Source organism: Sinohyriopsis cumingii, chromosome 6 (genome assembly GCF_028554795.1).
Source record: "Sinohyriopsis cumingii isolate HCF-2022 chromosome 6, ASM2855479v2, whole genome shotgun sequence".
Taxonomy (NCBI): Eukaryota; Metazoa; Mollusca; class Bivalvia; order Unionida; family Unionidae; genus Sinohyriopsis; species Sinohyriopsis cumingii.
The window spans coordinates 102121069-102142832 of NC_142966.1; the positions used below are offsets into that span (position 1 = coordinate 102121069).

Sequence of the window (21764 nt, forward strand, 5' to 3'; positions counted from 1 at the left end):
ATTATTAGCTGCTTTTTGGTCAAGTAGTTATACCTGTATGTAAACATCGCAAATCTGCTTTGCCTCTTTCCTATCCACCCCATTCCTCTTTTTCAAGTATTAAGTTAATTCTAGTGGGATTTTGTTGTTTGTTGTTGAGGTTTTGTTTGCTTTTTATGTTAACTGAGCACATTGATGTTGTGAAATAATTACGAATGAAACATTCCTCGCTTAAATAGTGTCTTGTCCATTTAACTGTTTTGTGAAGTGCTGAATTTATCCCATGAAATTTCGATAGCTAATTAGCAGTTAACTCTAGAAATTTATTTTTATAATATATGTCTTTCTAAATTGTGTATGATTATCGTATTAGTGAGAAATATGTAAGAGGTTTATTTCTTCAAAATTGTATAGCCCTGAACGAAGAATAACAATATTGCAAAGTGTAAATGTAGTTTCATAACCAATTAAGCATTTTGTGTGTTCTGAATATTTTTGAAATTCTTTCATTCTGAAAAATAGAAAAAAGTTTATAATAATATTCTCTTTATTCACGTAATCAATCGCTCGAGAATTCGACAAATTATTCGGTTTGAAATGGGTAAATTAGAGTATGTATGTCAAGCTTATATAAAGTCGCAAGTTTATGACCAGACTATGTGTCAAACTCATTTTATCAGTACTGATGTCATTCTGACCATCTATCCACATGATCTATCTTGCGAATATATGGTGTTGTTGTCTTGGGCTTAATGACATTCCTTCACACATGAGAGGAAATATATGGCTGTCAGTATATCTGGTGGAGGAATTACCCAGGAAGAACTAATGACCTATGTGAAGCTAATGGAAAGGTTTCTAACATACACACATTGGTCGATCACAAGACCCTACCCTACGCAGACGTGAGGTGTCAATGATCTGTAAATGTAAAGGCGAGATTTTTAGACCATTCGGCAACCCAGGGCCCACCACAATATGAGAGAGAGAGAGAGAGAGAGAGAGAGAGAGAGAGGGCGAGGAGATATCCAACTTCCTCCAAGATTCGTGCTTGATTTTACCTTAATGAAGAAGTAACTATGGATAACTGAGGACTTTGTTTACAATCGACTATGACTGGTTGTATGGACGATCATACTGTTGACTAAGATCTGTTATTCCGTCGATCATGCTATCGACTAAGGCTGGTTGTATGGACGATCATACTATCGACTAAGACTGGTTATTCCGACGATCATACTATCGACTACGACTGGTTGTATGAACTATCATACTATAGACTAGGATTTGTTATTCCGACGATCATGCTATCGACTAAGGCTGGTTGTATGGATGATCATACTATCGACTGTCTTAGTCGATAGTATGATCATCCATTATTCAGGCCGATCATACTGGCTGTATGAACTATCATACTATAGACTAAGATTTGTTATTCCGACTATTATACTATCGACTAAGACTAGTTGTATGCATGATGATACTATCAACTAAGACTGTTGTATGGAGGATCATACTTTGGACTAAGACTGGTTGTCCCGATGATCATACTTTAGACTAAAACTGATTGTCCCGATGATCATACTATCGTCTAAGGCTGGTTTTCCTGATGATTATACTATCACTCTATCGACTAAGACTGCTTGTATGGACAATCATAGTGTCGATTAAGACTGGTTATTCCGACGATTATACTATCGATTACGACTGGTTGCTTGGACGATCATATTATCAACTAAGATTTGTTATTCCGACAATCACTATCGATTAAGACTGGTTGTACGGATGATCATACAGTCGACTAAGACTAGTTATCCCGACGATCATATTACCAACTAAGACTTGTTAACCTTACGATTATACGATCGAATAAGACTGGTTGTCGGGACGATCATATTATCGACTACGACTGGTTATCCCGACGATCATATTATCAACTAAGACTTGTTAACCTGACGATTATGTCATGGAATAAGACTGGTTGTCCGGACGATCATACTAACGACTAAGACTGGTTGTCATACTATCAACAAAGACGTGATATCATGACGGTTACTGTATGTACTAATTTAAATGCTAATGACAAGTCCTGGGACACTGTTACCGGGAAGCACGATAACTTGAATGGCAACGAACCTACCTTGCCGCGCCGCCGATATATGCCAAAAGGTTTTGAGATTGGTAACGTGCCTAACGAATACCTCACAACGGAGAAAAATCTGTATCGGCAGAAACGCGTTGAGGCAATTGATCTGACTGTTAGATGTGTGAAAGACAAATTTGACCACTCAGGGTATGCGCCTTACCGGCACCTTCAAGATTGCTTAAGAAATGTGTTACTAACGATGCAAAGTTCAGAGTGATGATATGGATAATGTCGTTGATAAGATCAACGTTGAAACACATCTTCAGAAATTTAAAGTAAACGTCTAAAGTGAAGCTAAGGATGTGAATATATTCACTGTGCAGACCACTGTTGAAATGATGCAAGAGATGTGCAGACCACTGTTGAAATGATGCAAGAGATGTGCAGACCACTGTTGAAATGATGCAAGAGATGTGCAGACCACTGTTGAAATGATGCAAGAGATGTGCAGACCACTGTTGAAATGATGCAAGAGATGCGAACGGTTCTCGTCATCTCTCTCAAGAATTGTGACGGTGCTAAGTTAATCTTCGTAAAGCCAGCTATAAAAGACACAAGCGAAAGATCGTTTTCTGCGTTACGAAGAAAAATAAATCATATCTACGCACCAGCATGATTCAGGAACGCATTGAAGCATATACGTTCACAGATAGGCTGCGGACAGCAAGGACATATGTGCTATGGAAAACGACTTTGTGAATCCTAAAGAATCACTCTAGACATTTTGTGGAATGTTTTGAATCAGGTGTGAAGTCTAATGCAAATGTATTGTTTTACTTAAATATTTAAATCGTTGTTTTATAGCATTATGTATTAAATAAAATAAAGAAGAAAAAACCCAATTAAGTTTGAATTTAATTATGCTCAGAAAGATCTAACATTTCCTGTCTTAATATAAAAAGTCACAGGGGAATTCTCATGGACCCTCTGCAAGGAGGAGTGGGACATTTCCTCTCGTATCCACCCAATCTCAAAACTGCTTAGGTGCAACTGATATCATTTATAATTTTTACTATTATTGTTTATGCACGATTAATGGATTAGTATCTAACGTAATGGATTAGTATCTAACGTAATGGATTAGTATCTAATGTACGAAAGCGCCACACCTTATATGCTCTATGCCATTGGTCAATGCTTCTAATTAATGCCTAATTGAAATTAAAGTACTTGAATTTTCAGGAAGGTATGCTGAAGGATAATCTGAACATCTATTTTAGGACAATATCTTTGAATCCGTGCGATCAACAAATATAACCTTCTTTGCAATTAAAAGTAAAATCTTTTACATTGTTCATAAAGTTGCTCTCTTCACTCCAAAAAAGTCACAACAAACAAATAAACCAAAACCAAAATAAACATAAAAAACAACAAAACAAACTTGCATATCACAATAATAGCAAAAACAACCAAAATAAAGACCCAAACAGAAAAACCCGAAGCAAAACCACAATCTTAACAACAAATACATGTTATCTCTGTTTAAGAGCTAATTGCTTCTACGTTTATTTGTTAATGCTCATTACAACCAGTGGTACAAAAACAGCGTCAAGGAAAGCACTATTTTTATTCCTGAAGCTATTTCGTAGTCGTTATTAAACTTAGATCCATTAGTCTACCGGTCATGACTTCGGTATTGACCACTGTTATGAGCACATAGGGACAAATAAATAATATAAAATCCAAAATTTATTCGCAGTTTCCACAATGATTAGCTTTGTTCATCTGTTCCAAATATCTTGTGCCAATCCCACTGCAAAATAAATCAATTTGGGAGATAATATATCATCGGAGTAAGGGTTACGTTAGAAAGTTGATAGCTACATTTTCTTGCATTTTAAAAGTTGTCTAATTACATGATTGCACCTTAACGACTATATCAAATCAGAGCCAACTTATGAAACGAATAAATAGTGTTTTGAATCTTAAAATATAAGAAGTTGACATTATAAAATTCTAATAAAGTGAAGTTTACAATTTGTTTTTAAATAATCTGTACTTTGAAGTGAAACAGTTCAAGTTTTGTATTAAAAAGTTTTGATCTAAATTTTTATCATGTTCCAATTTTGTTTCATATGTTAAAAATATGTTATAGCAATTAATATAAATTAGAGGCGCGTCTTAATATACGTAGTCATGTTAGACGCGAGTTGAAAATAATAGCCAAATACAACTATCGCTATTCATATACTGAAATTTTGGTTACAAAGTATGGTCGTCTAGTTTTCATTCTATTTAAAGGTCACCGGCCACCTATATTGTACAAACGAGTGATATTATTATAATTATAAACAAAACGCATTGGTTATGCATTCACACCATAAAAATGTTTAATTAGACTTAAAACTCCGCTTTATAAAATGAAAAAATATATTCGGCAATCTCCGTAAACAATCGGTAGTTTCCGCGTGCCAAAACCGGATATGACGTACATTTATCCATTCTATTCAACCTATCCATTCAAATGCTTAATGTCCCAACGTAAATGTCTATGTGATATAGCGTACGATCGTGCTTTTGTACAGCAGATATGGTGCACTGTACTGCATACGGATGTAACCAAAAGAGTGATGATGGGAAAAAGCGTTCTTTCTTTTTCCGAAAAACCATGTTTACCAGAAAAAAAGTGTATTTAATCTGTGGAATCGAATAGGAGAGGGATGGGAAAGTTTTATCATTTATGCCGGATTATAGTAAAGTTCGCGCAAAGACAATTCGGCCCAACTCGAAATACAATTCGGCCAAACTTAATAATAGTTTGTACGTTCTTTTTCTTCAACAAAAAGTAGATAATATGTAAGATAGGTATTAGGAAAAAAAACCTAAATTTAAACAAACTATTTTGATATTCTTTGAAAGAAAATAATCATGCTTCGTAACATACATATTTATGAGAGAAAACACAAACTGACATATCTTGCTTGTTCTAATTTAAATAATTATATACATTTTTTTATGCTAACAAATATATGCATCTGCACAACGACATTCTCAATTTAAGTCTTCCGGTCAAATTATCAATAATCATTTATAAAACAAAAATACCTAACAGATAATATTCCACATAATACGTATACATTTTGCTAAGGGTAGTGTACATGAGATGTTATAACAAATGGACTTAATTTTAGGCTTCACGCTGTAACACAGCTGCATAGAATACATACTAGATTACACATGAGAGAGAGAGAGAGAGAGAGAGAGAGAGAGAGAGAGAATAATGTTGAGCATTTTGTTAGTATTTAGTTGCTGCAATATAAAGCTCTTACCAGTTAATTTTATTGTTTGTTTTTATTTTTCAAGTTGTCTTAGTGTTTGCGCGCGTAAATTGAAAGCTTGTCATTACTGGTCAATATCGTCAATAATATTTGCTCCATTATTCCGTACAAATTAGAAAGGAAATAATTTTGTGTTTAGTTTGTGCCCCACCCCCAAGGTACAAAATAAATTGTTAAACATACACTTGTCTGAAAATAAAATGAAAGAAATTAACCTTGCATTGTTAGCACATATTCCTTCTTTCTTTCATCATGCGAACATTATTTAAAAAAAATATATATCCAAGAAATCCGTATATGTATTGGATGCCGGCTTGCGTATGCACCCTTAGTGTAGTGTGTATCGCTTATGTCAAATAACAAAATCGCAAATGAGACAAGTATAACCCAATTGCTTGAAGGCACCTGCCAATTACGCATGATAAGTTACTTATTGCAAACTGACCCAAATTGTATTATATCCAGGTTAACTATAAATCGGTATCTCGCAAATAAAAAAAATCATTATTTTAAAATACATTTAATGTAAGTGCAAATGATAATATTTTTGCTAGCATGGGTTACAAAAGTATTATTAAAGCAAGTTATTATTGTGTATAATATTTGCCCTTCAAACATCAATTATGATTACATATGGCAAACAAATAGAAATCTGGGTGGTAAACACAACTAACATGTTTAAACTTACCGACATGATATCAAAAACATAGGTTTTTTTTATTACAATGCAAACCAGTCTCAGAAAATTGACTTTGGTATCTTTTCAGTGTGCCGATTTTTTCTTCTGAAGTCGGCCGACAAAATTAAGTCAAGTTTGGTTCCTTTGGATTCTTTGAGTGTGCCGATTTCTTTCATCTTTTTTTAAATTATAAAGTCTGCGGACACAGGGAAGCCAGCATTGATTCTTTTTTAACCTGTATTAACGGGAATTTTCAAAGTAAATTGAAACAATGGAACAGTTTTGAAAGCGACACAATCTAGTGCTTCGTGCGCGCATACCGATATAAGGCTGAACAGTAAATTAGTTTTCATTAGTCATCTAAAATATTCCCTATCCATAGTTTATAGTGTTTTTTTCCGACTTCAAGAAGCATGTACTTCGTCTTGTAGGGATAAATGTACGTCATTTCCGGTTGCGTGCTCTATAGGTGTAAAATGGTAACTAAAGGGAAGTAACAGCGTTGTATACTTCTATTTCGAGTAATTAAATTATTATTTCTTCTTTACACTTGATAATTTTTTTTTTGTGTGCGAATATAACTATTTTTAATCATGTAATGCAACTCTGATATAAATAGGAAAATGTTGGAGTATGGACGGTGACCTTTAAACATAACTATCTACGTGCTGAAACGTCTGTTCAGGAATGGGCGTATTTTTGCTTTAATTTATCTCAAAGAAAAATTCTTTCACAAAGCTATTTTCTTCTTCAGGTGATTGCACCATGCTGTGGCACGAATGGTGGACGTACGATGGAATATCCGGTAGGTGAAAAGCTGATTAAACTGGCAGGTGGCATGCTACGCATACCACGCATCCCATAACATGATTAATGCGAACACGGATGCAACGAATTTATGGTTAATTCTAAGGAACGTCACATATCAAATGAAGCACAAGCTAAAGATATAACGAAGTAATTTTAGATATTCAGGGAGATACACGTGCATTTGTGTATGTTACTTACTGTCGTGCTCCGTCACTCTTAACTAAGTCAATGGCTGGAAATAAATGAAAAAGAGAATTTAAAATTGGAATCGTTTGTGGGGACATTATCAGGACATTATCCGGACATTATCAGGTCCTATTTGAAATACATAGGAAATAGATCGATGTGCTATGGGTATGCACAGAGGCCCAAATTATGATGGGTTTATGCTGGTTTTGGTTAAATAATTGAACCACTATGAGGAATTACGACACCTCTTATTGTACTCTTTGGAACCTCTTGGTTCCCATTATAACATCAATCTATTTCGTATAAATTATACGTAGTCACAGTAATAAAATGAGGTACAGCGAGAGTTTGGGTCTGGAATGGAACTTTGCGAACGTCGTGTAATTTTGATTCATCTTCAGTAAGACTATAACGAAGGCATTTATCTTTTGCTGCTCTTCCATCTTTACTTGTGTAAGGTCCAAGTCACCATCAACGGTGTAATCATTTCTTTGGGCATCTTTCTCTGTTTGTCTGCCTGTCATCTATCTCTGTTCGTCTGTCTGTCTTTTTGTTTATATATTAATCTGATTATGAATATCACGCTTGTATCATGTTGTGTTTAAGTTTTGAAAGGCATGTTTGGGCTGATTTTTGAGAGTATTTGTTTACAAGAAATTAAATACAAGATCAAAATACGATGGTTTATCTCGGGGCTTCAAAACTTAGCAGAGTAGGCCTTTTACAGTAGAAATGAGTTCCTTCCACACCTATATCCATTTTAAATAAACATATATTAAATCCAGTTAATCTGTTCATCTTGCATTATTTTGTAAGCACTGAAGAGAAACATGGACACATTTAGAACATGAATATTCAAAGGAGTTCACATGCGGACCCAACGAGATGCAACAGGTACTGCACCCTTACTATTTTGTGAAGGTCCACCTAATCAGATGCAGATTTTGTTTGTCTCGATGACTATATGTTTCAGACGGAATATATACACACTTTTATCTTAACTAGAATCATGTCAACGCTATATTAAACATCAGTGCTTGACCTCTTGTCCATGTGTTCTCAAGCGAATAGTATGACTTTTGTATTTGGCATGCAGGTACGTGTTTGTGAGTGAAGCTTGATGCAGTCGATATACAATGAAGCACTTCGGATAGAGGAAAATCACGTATGAACTGATGTGCGTCTGTACAAACAGAGCATCGGTTCCAGCTTAAAAGCTTGATACGTTTGTTGTAGAAAGAAAAGGATATCATATTAGTCATCACGTAGTCGAATTCAATCATTGCAGGTGCATCTAGTCATATACATCAACGACAAGCACAACAACAGCAAGAGAAATAGATGCCAAGCTATCAAGTATACTTTATGGGTTTTGCTTTGATTGCTGCCATTATATTGGAATTCACGTGATGATCTTTACCGTAGCGGTTAAATTGTGCAGCAACTGTATTCAGGAACCTCAAGAATGACACCTGTCGAAACCGCAGACTAGAAAAGGTATTTCATAGACAAAAGTATGTTTTGGACCCCACCGATGACTTGGACGAAAATTTAGATCGTGACGGCAGCTGTCCCAAGTACGCTTTAGCGAATACCCACAGCCTGTCTGAGAACGACGGATAGTTTGTTTTGAAACAATTCGAAGGAGAGATGCTAAGAGAGGACACGAGAGGGGATCACTACAATTTTCTTCAAGTTGTATTGGATGACTGGGCCTCAGACGCCAAAGAGCACTGCATTTGGCTTTGTATCTTCGTCAGAGTCTGGTCAGACGAGAAGTAGTGGATGAGTTGTAGGTGCTGTGGAGTCCGGTGTGGAAGATACAGCCGTTCTGAACCTTATACAACGGTACTTCTCAAAGCCCAAATCTTGCTGCCCTTTAGAGGGATATTTCGTTTAGATCACGAAACGAGAAAACTCATTATGACTGCTGTCTTCAAGAGTGATTGTCTCTCTTGCTGTGGGTGGTGGTTTGTTGCCTATCACTGCAGGTTTTGGTATGCAAGAATGAGTGTTAGTTTGTAAGAAAATGAGCTGGTCATAATTCTATACCATACACTTACCATCCTCCTATACGCTGTTTTGTGTGGGATGGGTTAGCTAGCAAAGACGACTGTGTTTTAATCTACAACGATGTCTCTGTATGTCGGTTGGCTTGTTTTCTTTTGGTTTGTATTTGTTTTCCTCATTCCTCACAGCCACTCTGTGCCATTCACTTTGTGATATCAGTATCCAATGTGACTATTCGATTGTCACTTTGTGATATCAATATCCCATATAATTATTTGATTGTCACTCTTGAATGTCAATATCCCATGTGACTATTCGATTGACACTTTGTGATATCAGTATCCCATGTGACTATTCGTTTGTCACTTTTGATAATAGTATCAAATATGACTATTCGATTGTCTTGGCACTTTTTGATATCCCATATGACTATTCGATTGTCACTTTGTGATATCAGTATCCCACTGACTATTAGTTTGTCACTTTTGATAATAGTATCAGATATCACGATTCGATTGTCATGTCACTTTTTGATGACAGTCCAAAATGACTATTCCATTGTCACTTTGTGATATCAGTATCCAAATGAATATTCGACCACGTTTTCTACGTGGTCTTGTACTACTCATTTCCTGAAATGATGAGTTTGAAGTCTATGCAATCGAAGCAGAAATTTGCCAGCCAACAAGGGAGCTCTAATGACAATATGCCGACGAGACTGGAGGTGTTAATCATAGATTTCCTCGTGCAATATTGTAATCTCCTCTGTAGATGTTGATCCAATTTCGAGCCATTAATTTCGAAACAGAAACCCTTCACTCTACGCCTCGTTAGTCTACTTTTCCGGCGTGGTAATACACCTAATCCAGCCAATTACTGTTGATGTTCACAGAAGGCTTCCGTAAAATAATTAATGATAATAATATAAAAGAACAAAATGAAAAAGAAAACGTGCATTACTTAAAATGCAAATTAATCCTGTTAACATTTTACATCACTATCGTTTACGAGTATTTTTAAAGTCTTCAGTTCTAAGTTAGGCTGACAATGCTTCAGGATGAAAAGTGTCTCCCTTACAGATATAAATTATGATGAAAGCAGGCACTACATATACCTCTGTTCTAAAACGAAACCTGGAAATGACTTATTAAAAATGTGCCAGTCATGCATATTTTTTAAACATTTTTGTTCCGCTTATAGTTACAATATGCCTCCTTCCCTGATGGTATCTAACGGATAGAACTATCAAAATATATTTAAACTTGGTTGTATTTGTAAAGGAAAAAGAAAGATAATAAAAGTGAAGATCATCGCGAAAAAGCGTCAAAATATTCATCTTCGATTGATATTTGAGAATACAGCCGGGTGTTTTAAAACGTAAACTACTAGTACTGTAGTTAATCATTCACTGATAACGTATATTTGCTAGATTTGGAAACGTATTGCCCTTTAAAAGTCACAACTGAATGCACTGGTTTCTAATATTTAATAACAATTTGAGCTTTCGTTTTTCCCAGAATAGCTGTGTATTGGATAGATTGGTAGATATACATACGAAGCTGTTGCATTATGTCTTAGAACGAAGGAACTGTTATTTTACGTTATGTATGTCCCCTTTGATTGGAGCAAATGACATATTTAAGGGTTTTAGGACGACATTTAGAAGCGTGCGCAAAATATATACTGCCTATTAATATTGAAGTGCATGTCAAAGATGGGCCCTAGCCTGTATATAACGAGGCTCATAAACACGATAAACATATAACATGGGCTCTATGCTTAAACATCATAAAAATTACTTTTGTAATTTTCGAACTTTGTCTTGCGTTAGAGAGGAACTGTAGATGGTAACGTTCTGATAATCTGCACCACAAACAAAATACAAATAGCAAAAGGTGAGAAATCGCAGTTATTTCTGAGGCGATTTACTAATTATTGCATAATATTGCAAGTATTACATTAAGTTAAAGATCTTATGAAAATGATCATTTGTAGAAGCACTAATATCTGAGTAAGTCAATGCAATTTTGAAATCAAGAACCACCAAATGTGTTAACGCCGAATTCCAAATGAGCAATGTAGAAGTGAAAAAATATATTTGATCTGAGAAGTCCTTGTACTTCACTCTTATATCGATCTTCAAGACAGTCAATTTAATTCAATACATTCGTTTATACTTTCTGTAGAAAATTGTACAAAACATCACCAGGGATATTTGGATTGTAAATTCAAGTAATTTAGACTAAATACAAGCTCATCATATGATTACTATTGATTGTATGCTGTCGTTTGAAGCAGTCTTTTACAGGTTTTATGAGTGTAAAGAGACAATTATCAGAAAATGTTATTAGATTAGAATACACCATTTCTTTTTTCTTATCTAATAATACATGTAAAACAATACACTTTGCTAAGATATAAATAACTGCTTTTATAATATGCCGTTCGGAAGTTTGCTTTATGATAAAAAGGTCGACACTTATATTGGATGCAAATTTGAAAAGTGCCTGAATAGACACTGCGCATATAACAGCATATGTACAAAATAAAACATCGAAACTCTTACCTTGGTGACTGCTCTGGTGGCCTAATGACTTACAAAAATGGTACTAACAGCTGCTTCGCTACGTGCTCAGCATTAAGAGGTTAGTGTTAGGATTGGTTGGCCTGGTGTCAGGATAATGTGACTAGGTAGGACATCATGCTACATGATGCCCACTGCTAGTCATCACTATAAACTGCCACACTGTGGACATCGTAGTGATTTGACTGAAACATTGTCAAAGCTACGTTAATAATCCGAATCGCGCTCGCGCGCACACACACACACAATCTTGCCTTGGTATGCACTAAATTGCTGGGCTTTTGAAGGTAAATTTGAAGCAGTAACCCATATAACGCCAACGCCAACGTCACGATTTATATATCGAACGAGAAACGTTCTCAGCGTGTTCGTTATTTACTTGAGGGTTTGTATAAAAAATATGCAAAATCTGGTTCTTCGTCATTGAACTTTGAATCCTTACCTGCACTATCGTCAACGTCTTAAGTACTTATTTGCTTAAAATTTAATACTTATGAAATTTAACACAAATTAGTTTCTTTGCTAAAATGTTATAACTAAACATTTTTTAACCAGCATACTTGTTTTCTTAGATGTAACCCTTCTGTTAGCAAGGCTATACAAGAAGCCCCTCCCCAGCCTTTCTCAGTCTGTGTTTTTGTGGTTGTGCGTGCTGGGAAAGGGGTAAGAATGAAAGCCTTCGTGAGCATTTTCGAGCGACTATACCAACTGTGTAAGACAAATTTAATATCCAACTCCAACCAACTAAAAGCAAGCTCTGGGCTTACACATACCGGTTGTGACTTGGGCATTTTATATTGGACAAAAGTTGTGATACATTGACGTAGTCAGACTTGATGTAGGGAGTGGTATGTGTATATGTGTGTGTGTGTGTGCATGTGTGTGTACGTGCATGTGTGTATATGTGTGCGTGCGTGTGTGTGTAATGCGCCTTTGAATAAACGAAGACATTTTCCTTTAGGCTGATCAGAGACATAGATCAAAGCAATTCTTTATTGATTGACGCTCTTATCTTCAATATTTATGAATATTTTACAGCTGTTCAAAGGAATACAGTTTATGAAGACTCGCTTCATTAATTACTACATGATCGATAACGTCATAAATATCAGATTCTCTTTCTTTACACTCAGGTTCTTTTGACATGGACGAAATTAAAATACGGTCGTGCATTCTTTGGTATTTTCATGACTTGTCATGTTAGCTTCGAAGCTTGTGACAATCGTCTGATAATAGAATGTCGACTAAAATATTATTGGTTAAGACGTTTGACAACGACAGGACGAACTCATATTGTGTAGCTATTATCTTAGTACTTGATAACGATGATCCCGGATCTTTTGTAATTTAAACACCACGAGTGTAAAATTAATAAATAAATGTCCACGATAACGAGAAAACTTGATTGGAAATATTCAAACCTGGAACTGACTGCTGATTGTCTATTATCTACACTCAGATAGGCGTATGGCACTCAAGTGAACTAATGTTTCTATCCTTCTATTGTTCTCAAAATTTATTTTTAGATACTGGACACTATATTCACCAAACACAACATTTATCATGTCTTTCGATACTGAAAGCTATATTTAGCGAATATTCTAAAACTAAACACGATATTCAGCTAGTTGTTACAAATTGAACACTTTATTCAGTGAGTCTGTATACTCAACACTATATTCAGCATGTCGTTAGATACTCAACACTATATTCAGCATGTCGTTAGATACTAAACACTATATTCAGTTAGTTGTTACAAATTGAACACTTTATTCAGTGAGTCTGTATACTCAACACTATATTCAGCATGTCGTTAGATACTAAACACTATATTCAGCTAGTATTTAGATATTGAACATTATATTCAGAAAGGTTTTAGATACTGAACATTCTTTTCAGCACCTTTTACATTCAGAACGCTTTATTCAGCAAGTCTTTAGATACTGAACTCAGTATTCGCCATGTCTTAGATATTGAGCGCTATGTTCAGCATAGGTCCACTGTACATTGTTTTCTTGATACAATTATAGGTTACTGCATTTGTATGGGAAAATATGAACGAGTTTTACGGATGTAAATACTGCACGATCTTGGGAGTATAGTATATCCGTCCGACAAAACGAGTTCATATTTTCCCATACAAATGCAGTAACCTTTTTATTATATGCTCATTTTCTTATTCTACCTAATGCTTAATTATATTAACAAAATACATAAGAAACAAAGTAAATGAATGTATACCGTATTCCAAACTAAATACACAAGGGCAGATTCATCATTACACAACAACAACATTATTACTGGGTACATAACTCCGCACATATAAATTTGAACATAGTCGCGCGCTCGACATAACTTTCGAAAGAAAATGGCGTGTCTAGTTAAAAATTGAAATTTGGAGTCATATTGTGAATGAATGCGCATTGCAACAACTTTTCCGTTTGATCTGGAATGAATAGATTTTGGTATTTTTTTTCTATTCTACGAAATTTCGTGATTATGGACTGGATCAATTCCATATGAAATACATCGGATTGAAGAAGCGAGGGAGAAGCATGTTGACATATGCAGATGTGTTTCTGTTTCTGTCATTGAATGTTTGAAATCATAATGTGGAAAAAATATGAAGTCTTTCATTTGTAATTATCAGAATAGACGCTATGGAATGTAATGCTTATTTTATTTTGAGTGCAGTAAGGAGGATGTAGTTGCACTTGTATTCGAAATTACAGTACAATTTAGAAATGTGTAATCAAGATTGAGAACATATGACATGGCTCCTGTAATTCGGATTTGCAGAACTAAGAATGTACATTTTGAGGATGTAAAACAGTATATTTTTTGCCATTGTTATTACCAGCTAAAGACGACAGTTTATGCCTTGTCACTTGTATGTTATTTGTAAGGACCCTTTCTTGCGTCTACTGTATACTTAGCTTAAATTCGAAACATTGTATTACAAAAGTGAACGCGGAATGTGCCAAAGCAGCTGGTATGTGGCAGTCCACGAAACATCTGCTTTACTTCATGCAGAAACAAATTTAATCAACCAAAACGAAAAGCGCCTATTACGCGAGTGTACATGATTTGTTTACAAATCAAACGTGCTGGCGTCTGCGTCCATTGTTTGTTTGCAATAGAAAGTAGATCCTTTATGCACGTGAATGTAATATGAAAGTATACAATATCGTAAAATATTCAACGATTCTGACAATGTAAAGTTAACAAAGATAAACACGAGCATATCATAAATTAAGAAACTGAACACTACATTGGGCAAGTCTTTTAAGAATGAACATTTTTTTCAGCAGGTCTTTAGATACTCAGCAGTAGACTCAACATGTCTTTAGATACTGAACACTATTTTCAACACGGTCTGTATATAATGAATACTATTTTCAACACGGTCTGTAGATAATGAATACTATTTTCAACACGGTCTGTAGATAATGAATACTATATTCACCATATCTTTAGATACTGAACATTATTTTGAACACGGTATGTAGATAATGAATACTATTTTCAACACGGTCTGTAGATAATGAATACTATTTTCAACACGGTCTGTAGATAATGAATACTATTTTCAAAACGGTCTGTATATAATGAATACTGTATTCACCATATCTTTAGATACTGAAAACTATATTCAGCATTTGATAGTACAACATCTGACAGGACTTAACGACGTTGAGGTGATATGTCATCCGTAACAAAAAAAAAATAAAGAATCTGTATTTTTTCATAATTCCTATTTGTCTGTTTCATGAAAGCTGCAGTCTATTTTTTCTTTTATATAAAAATATTATAATTTTATTCTATATATTTTAAGATACATCTTCAGTAATAAGACTAAAGCTTGTCAAGTTCGAAAAAACCCTACATTTTTAGTTCACCATCAAGTCTAGATTGTCCAACAAACGTGACCCTGTCCTTTCAACCGGCAGTTCTACCGATTTTGTAGTTTTCGTTTTCTTATCATCAACATTTGAACCCTGTTTTCAATCGGTTATTTTTTTTATAAAACCTTCCTTCATACGAGGACATGTAACGTGCGATGGAAAGGGCGTTCCGGTTGGTTACCTTATGGCCTCAGCTGCGCTCAGATATGGGAACATTCTGAATGGTTTCTTTAATGTAAAATAAAAAAAAGAAAGAAAAAAGGGAACTTGGATTTAATAGATTATAATACAGACAATTAGCGATCAACAAATATAAGAAGGAAACCTGTTAGACCTAGATAGGATGTTTTGCATATAAAATCATTACACCATTATAAATGTTTGCTATAAGTTGCAACTGACAAAGGCAGATTACATTATAACATCTTTTGTTTGACATTTTTCTTCAACTCTCTTTTGAAATATTTTTCAACCAAAATAAATACCAAGTCTTTATCATGCTCACAAAAATAGAAATATAAACAGCAACCCAGCCTGACGCAGACATTGTAATACACATACTGACTAAAGACGTATAAGAGAATTAAAGTGAAGTATGATGTATGTCTGGGAAATACAGGCCTCTAATAACACACGAGTATGTCTTCATTCGCATCTGTAAGAGATTAATGGCACTCCAGTATATGTCTACCTTTTCATGAATCGATATCTGTATAGTAACGTAACAGGCCACTGGGTTGTAGCGTAGCTTTCAAATGAAATTCCTATTTTCAGATTATTTTATACATTAAACTCCCCCTTGGACATAGGAGGTCGCGGGTTCGAACCCCGGCTGAGTCATACAAAAACTTACAAAAATGGTACTTGCAGCTGCTTCATTTGGCGATCAACATTAAGAGGTTAGAGTTATGACTGCTCGGCCTGGTGTCAGGATAATGTGAGTGGGTGGGAAATGCTACATGACGCAGCATGATGTCCCAGTGCTAGACATCACTCTAAACTGCCACACTACATATACCGTAGCGATATGACTGAAAAGTTTTAACGCTAGACACACACACACACACACACACACACACACACACACACACACACAAAAGAGATAGTAATACAGACATTAATGCGACTGGCGCAGGGCTTTCTGTTTATCATAGTAACAAACTTTTAAACATAATCCGATCCCTGTTGTTCTCTGTTTCCTGGTTGGATTCCAACGTCGAATTCAATATTTTACAATCCAAAGATTATTATAAATGTGTGTATCGAAGCAGCACGATCAACCAATGCGTCATTCTATAACGTATATTTAGAATGGAAAATGCTTAGTTTGATGGAGATCTTCTATTTGTGGGCTTCATCTCTACCACACCGTAGGCTATCAACACTGGGGTATTGTCCATGTTTGTTTAGTATAACAACGTTTACAGTCAGTTAATGCGGCATATTTCACTGCAGTGCATTCATTAGATGAACTATTTTGTCCTTGTGATAGAAATGCAATATTCAGTGTTAGTTTTCTAGTGAAAGCCTGCTCTCTTGAGACTAATTATCCTTCGTTTCAGAGCAACTTCACATCGTAAATGTAGCCCCTGTCATGCCCATTCCATATTGCTACACGAACTTTAATTTGTATTGATTTAGTTGTCGAGCAGTGGACAAACATTTTTCTTTTCGTGTGCATACCATATTCATTTCATAGTTATCATTTCAATAATTCTGACTATATCGCAGATAAAGATACATCAGTCATTATTCATACGCGATGGATATGGTTACTTTGTGTCACTATCAGTTCGTCTCAAGTTACTGAGATACAAAGCCAAAACGTGTTTTATATAGAGCTTTATTTCGAAAACGACTCCCCAAGGAAATGTGAAATGGATTACTCCACTGCAGGCACGAACAGAATCTAATCAGACTGTTCGTATAGCTTCACCACCTGAGTAAAATTCAATTCATTCCACCAGATCCCTCTGTTGTACCTTGTTTGTAAATGCTTGCTTAATTTACGAAAATATTACATAAGTGATCTCTCTGTATGTATGTATGTATGTATGTATGTATGTATGTATGTATGTATGTAAATTAATTATATCACAAAAGTAAATTCCATATTGACCTACAACTTATCCATCATTTGACTGCACTTCATATAAAGCTCAATTTGTAGATTCAATTATCTGTGTCATGTGCTTTTGATAAGGTACTCAAAAACCCGATATGTTGTCTTATCCGACCATTTACACAATAATATGCATCAACTAAATAAACTACGTGCAGAATTTTACTCAATAAATTCTCCATGCTAGGCTTTTGCTGTGGATTTATCACCATGATCTAAATGTCTGGACCATAGTCAAGGACATGTCATAAAGTACCATAAATGACATTCTCCTAAAATTATCCTAAAAACTTACTTTAAAGAAATAAATTACTAACGTATAGACTATGTTGTTTTAGTAGGATTTTGGATAAACACACAGTCAACCTCTGCAATCTGGGCGGAGCAAAGGTAAGCATTTAGTAACTTGCAGTGTAAGGTCGTGTTCGTTCTTAACTCTCTCTCTCTCTCCTTATCTACAAATTGGCTATTAGAACTTTGCTCCGTTTGAAATGGAAGAATCTGCATGCTTAACGATCAGATTAATTTTCATACCTTTTTAGTTTTCAAGGTAGAATCAAAGATAGAATATTAGAGGCTATAAATTCAACAATGGAAAAATTATGTTCATAGTTACAATAGTTTTCTCAAATAGACCCGTCCATAAATAAAAAACATTATAACATTTCTCTAATAATAAAACAGTTCTAGAAATAGTTTTCAATCATCTTAATTTGTAGTCTTCAATTAAATATATATTCTTGTTCATTTTCTCAGCTCATAAGTCAAAGGAACTACTGAAACAGGTCTAAAATCGACTTGTATGGTCCATATAGACAAGGGACATGTCTAAAACCAATTTAGATGGACCACATATATAAGGGAAACAGTCTAAAATCAATTTAGATGTACCACATAGACAAGGGACACATTCTAAAATCAATTTGATGGACCACATAGACAAGGGACACAGTCTAAAATCAATTTAGATGGACCACATAGACAAGGGACACATTCTAAAACGAGTCGGATGTACCACACAGACAAGGAACACAGTCTAAAATCAATTTGGCTGTACCACATAAAAAAGGGACACATGTCTAATATCAATTTAGATAGACTACACAGACTAAGGACACATGTCTAAAGTCAATTTGGCTGTTCCAAGTTAGACGTGGGACACATTTCAAAATCAATTCATATGAACTACATAGAAAAGGGACACAAATCTAAAATCAATTTGGCTGAACCACATAGACAAGGGACACAGTCTAAAATCAATTTGGATGTACCACATAGACAAGAGACACAGTCTAAAATCAATTTGGATGTACCACATAGACAAGAGACACAGTCTAAAATCAATTTGGCTGAACCACATAGACAAGGGGCACAGACTAAAATCAATTTGGATGTACCACATAGACAAGAGACACAGTCTAAAATCAATTTGGATGTACCACATAGACAAGGGACACATGTCTAAAATCAATTTGGATCTACCACATATACAAGGGACATAGGTCTAAAATCAATTTGAGTGTACAACATTGACAAGAGACAGAGGTCTAATATCAATTTGGATGTACCTTATATACAAGGGACACAGGTCTGAAATCAATTTAGATATACCACATACACATTATACATAGGTCTAAACTCATTTTAGATTCACCACATAGACAGCGGGCATAGTTATAGTTCTAACATTAATTTGGATGTCCCACATGAGACGTATACAATTGACTTTAACTATTTCACAACATTTATATGTAGTCACGATGCTCTCGCATTTTATCGTCTTTTGAGGCCTCTTCGACATCCGGGATATTCTCTGTTGCTAATATAAAAAACCTGGTCTTGTGAAACATGACACATTTGCTGATTTTATTTGTTTCTTTCTTGTGGGATTAACGCCATTTTTCAGCCCTTGATTTGGCTCTGCATGGAGGCCAGTATATTTGGCTGGAGGATGAACCGTGAAAAATTAGGGAAACTACTGCCATGCTTTTTAACGTAGGCAAGTGGACCTAGCCATGACTTGAACCCATGGGGACAGAAGTGAGATATCAGTAATCTGTAAAAGCGAGCGCCTTGGACCACTTGGCCACCCGGGACCAATCTGATCTTGAAGATTAGATGATGAAATGGAACTCTTGTAGGTGTTTGAGTCCTTGTTGGCTGTAAAAAATCAAATGATTTGAAATATGTGTACATTTTTCGTCTTTTATCTCAATATCATTCCCATTTTAAATATGACACATTTTGCAAGATAAATTTGGGTCTTGTAAAATGTTTAAGAATTCTTTGGACAGGTTACTTAACCTTTCCAACGAAGATCACATACAGCATCACACGTTCTTGGAACTATGCTGTTTACGAGATTTCACCCATTTAAAGCACATATTCTGTCGTCAGCAATTAGTATAGGATACCAAACACAATGATCTTCTCACGAGCAGCCCTTAGAATTTAATTTCCGCTATTTCATCATCAATGGAAATATGCTTATCTCTTCTCACTATTTCAAAGAATTTGTTTATAAGAATGATCTGCGTGCATGTGTGTTCCTGTATTTTTCTTAGATATGTTACAATAACTAGAAAATGTTTACCCATACCAAAATTACTTTCTTCAAGTCCTGGGGCCAAAAGTGTTCGCTCTTTAGGTATCATATTTGCGCTTTTGGTAAAAATTCTGTCATCTTAACAAATATTGCTCTTATCAAACTAATCTTGACAGTCACCTCTTTCTAGAAAGTATTTTGTTCCTTGGTCTAGTGTTCCCACATTACTTTTCTCCTCACCATCCCTTACACCGCTCACTGACTTCTGCTTCTTCGCATAAATACAATACTCATATCAAACAGGAACTATTTCATCATATGGACCGTATTTAGATGTGCCTCCTTATTTCAAGTTAGCTTGTTTTGTCCTCATGCTTCCAACATTTTTACAGATCAGTCCTTTGTATAGCCTCTTTTAAAACGATAAAACATATTGCACAGATGGGATGAATATATCACCAGGTTATTTCACACCCGATATTGATGCGGAAGCTATGCAGTAGCACAAATAATATCAGATCGGTATATAATAATTTTTCTTTGATAAAAGTTGGGTAAGAATTACATTAATTTCAAAATATATTATAAAATTAAGATGGTTCCGCAGTCATTCAATAACTGTTTGTTAAAAAACAAAATACAAAAAATACAACAAAAATAAAAACCAGAAACAAAACTAAACTACATTTGTATTAAAATTAGAAAGCAGCGAACATTAATTTCGTTAAACTTGCTCCATGTTTGCAAGAGAAAATCATATATCTGCAGTTGTGTTTTGCAGAACTATTAAGGAAATATATGATGAATATTTTCTAGAGACAAGATACCCTGTATAACTTTAAACCGACTTCGTATGTCAACGGTTTGGTGTTACAAAGGTAATTGTTTGTAATATCTACCGGCAATCAATTCACCATAGACGTACGCAGGGAGGCGAACAATGTAGGATAATTGAGACATAATTATGGGTGCCCACAACGGTCAGGTGGCCCACAGCAGTCACAATTTATATTCATAGGGGTCTACTGTAAATTGTTTCCTAGGACTCACAAATCCTATCAGAGGCCCTGACCGTCGGCGAATGCTATCATTGTATCAATATCTTTCTTATTTGGTGAAATTTCCAATCATCTACAGGGAAATGTGCTATGAAAGCCCCTGGTAACCATCTTTAATTGTAGTTGTGATGAAACGTCCGTCTAATAACACGTGCCATACACAGCTTCACACACACACACACACACACACACACACACACACACACATATATATATATATATATATATATATATATATATATATATATATATATATATATATATATATATATATATATATATATATATATATATATATATATATATATATATATATATATATATATAACCTCTATGAAAGCTGATGAACAATGAAAATCTAATAAGTAACTTATAATTATATGTGAAATTTATTGGATTTAACCTTTTAGTCCCGTTCTCCTGTCAAACCAAGGAACGATTAATATTAATGTATTCTTC

The 21764-nt window shown here is 34.9% G+C and overlaps 1 protein-coding gene across 1 annotated transcript in view; it reads left to right on the forward strand.

Moving 5' to 3' along the window:
* LOC149797581 (carbonic anhydrase-related protein 10-like) overlaps window positions 1-21764 on the forward strand; it is an 89530-nt gene that overhangs the window by 35738 nt on the left and 32028 nt on the right. Inside the window, exon 2 of the mRNA XM_089960433.1 lies at window positions 6837-6887. Within this exon, the coding sequence (XP_089816559.1) occupies window positions 6837-6887 (51 nt within the window). The remainder of the gene's footprint in view (window positions 1-6836; window positions 6888-21764) is intronic.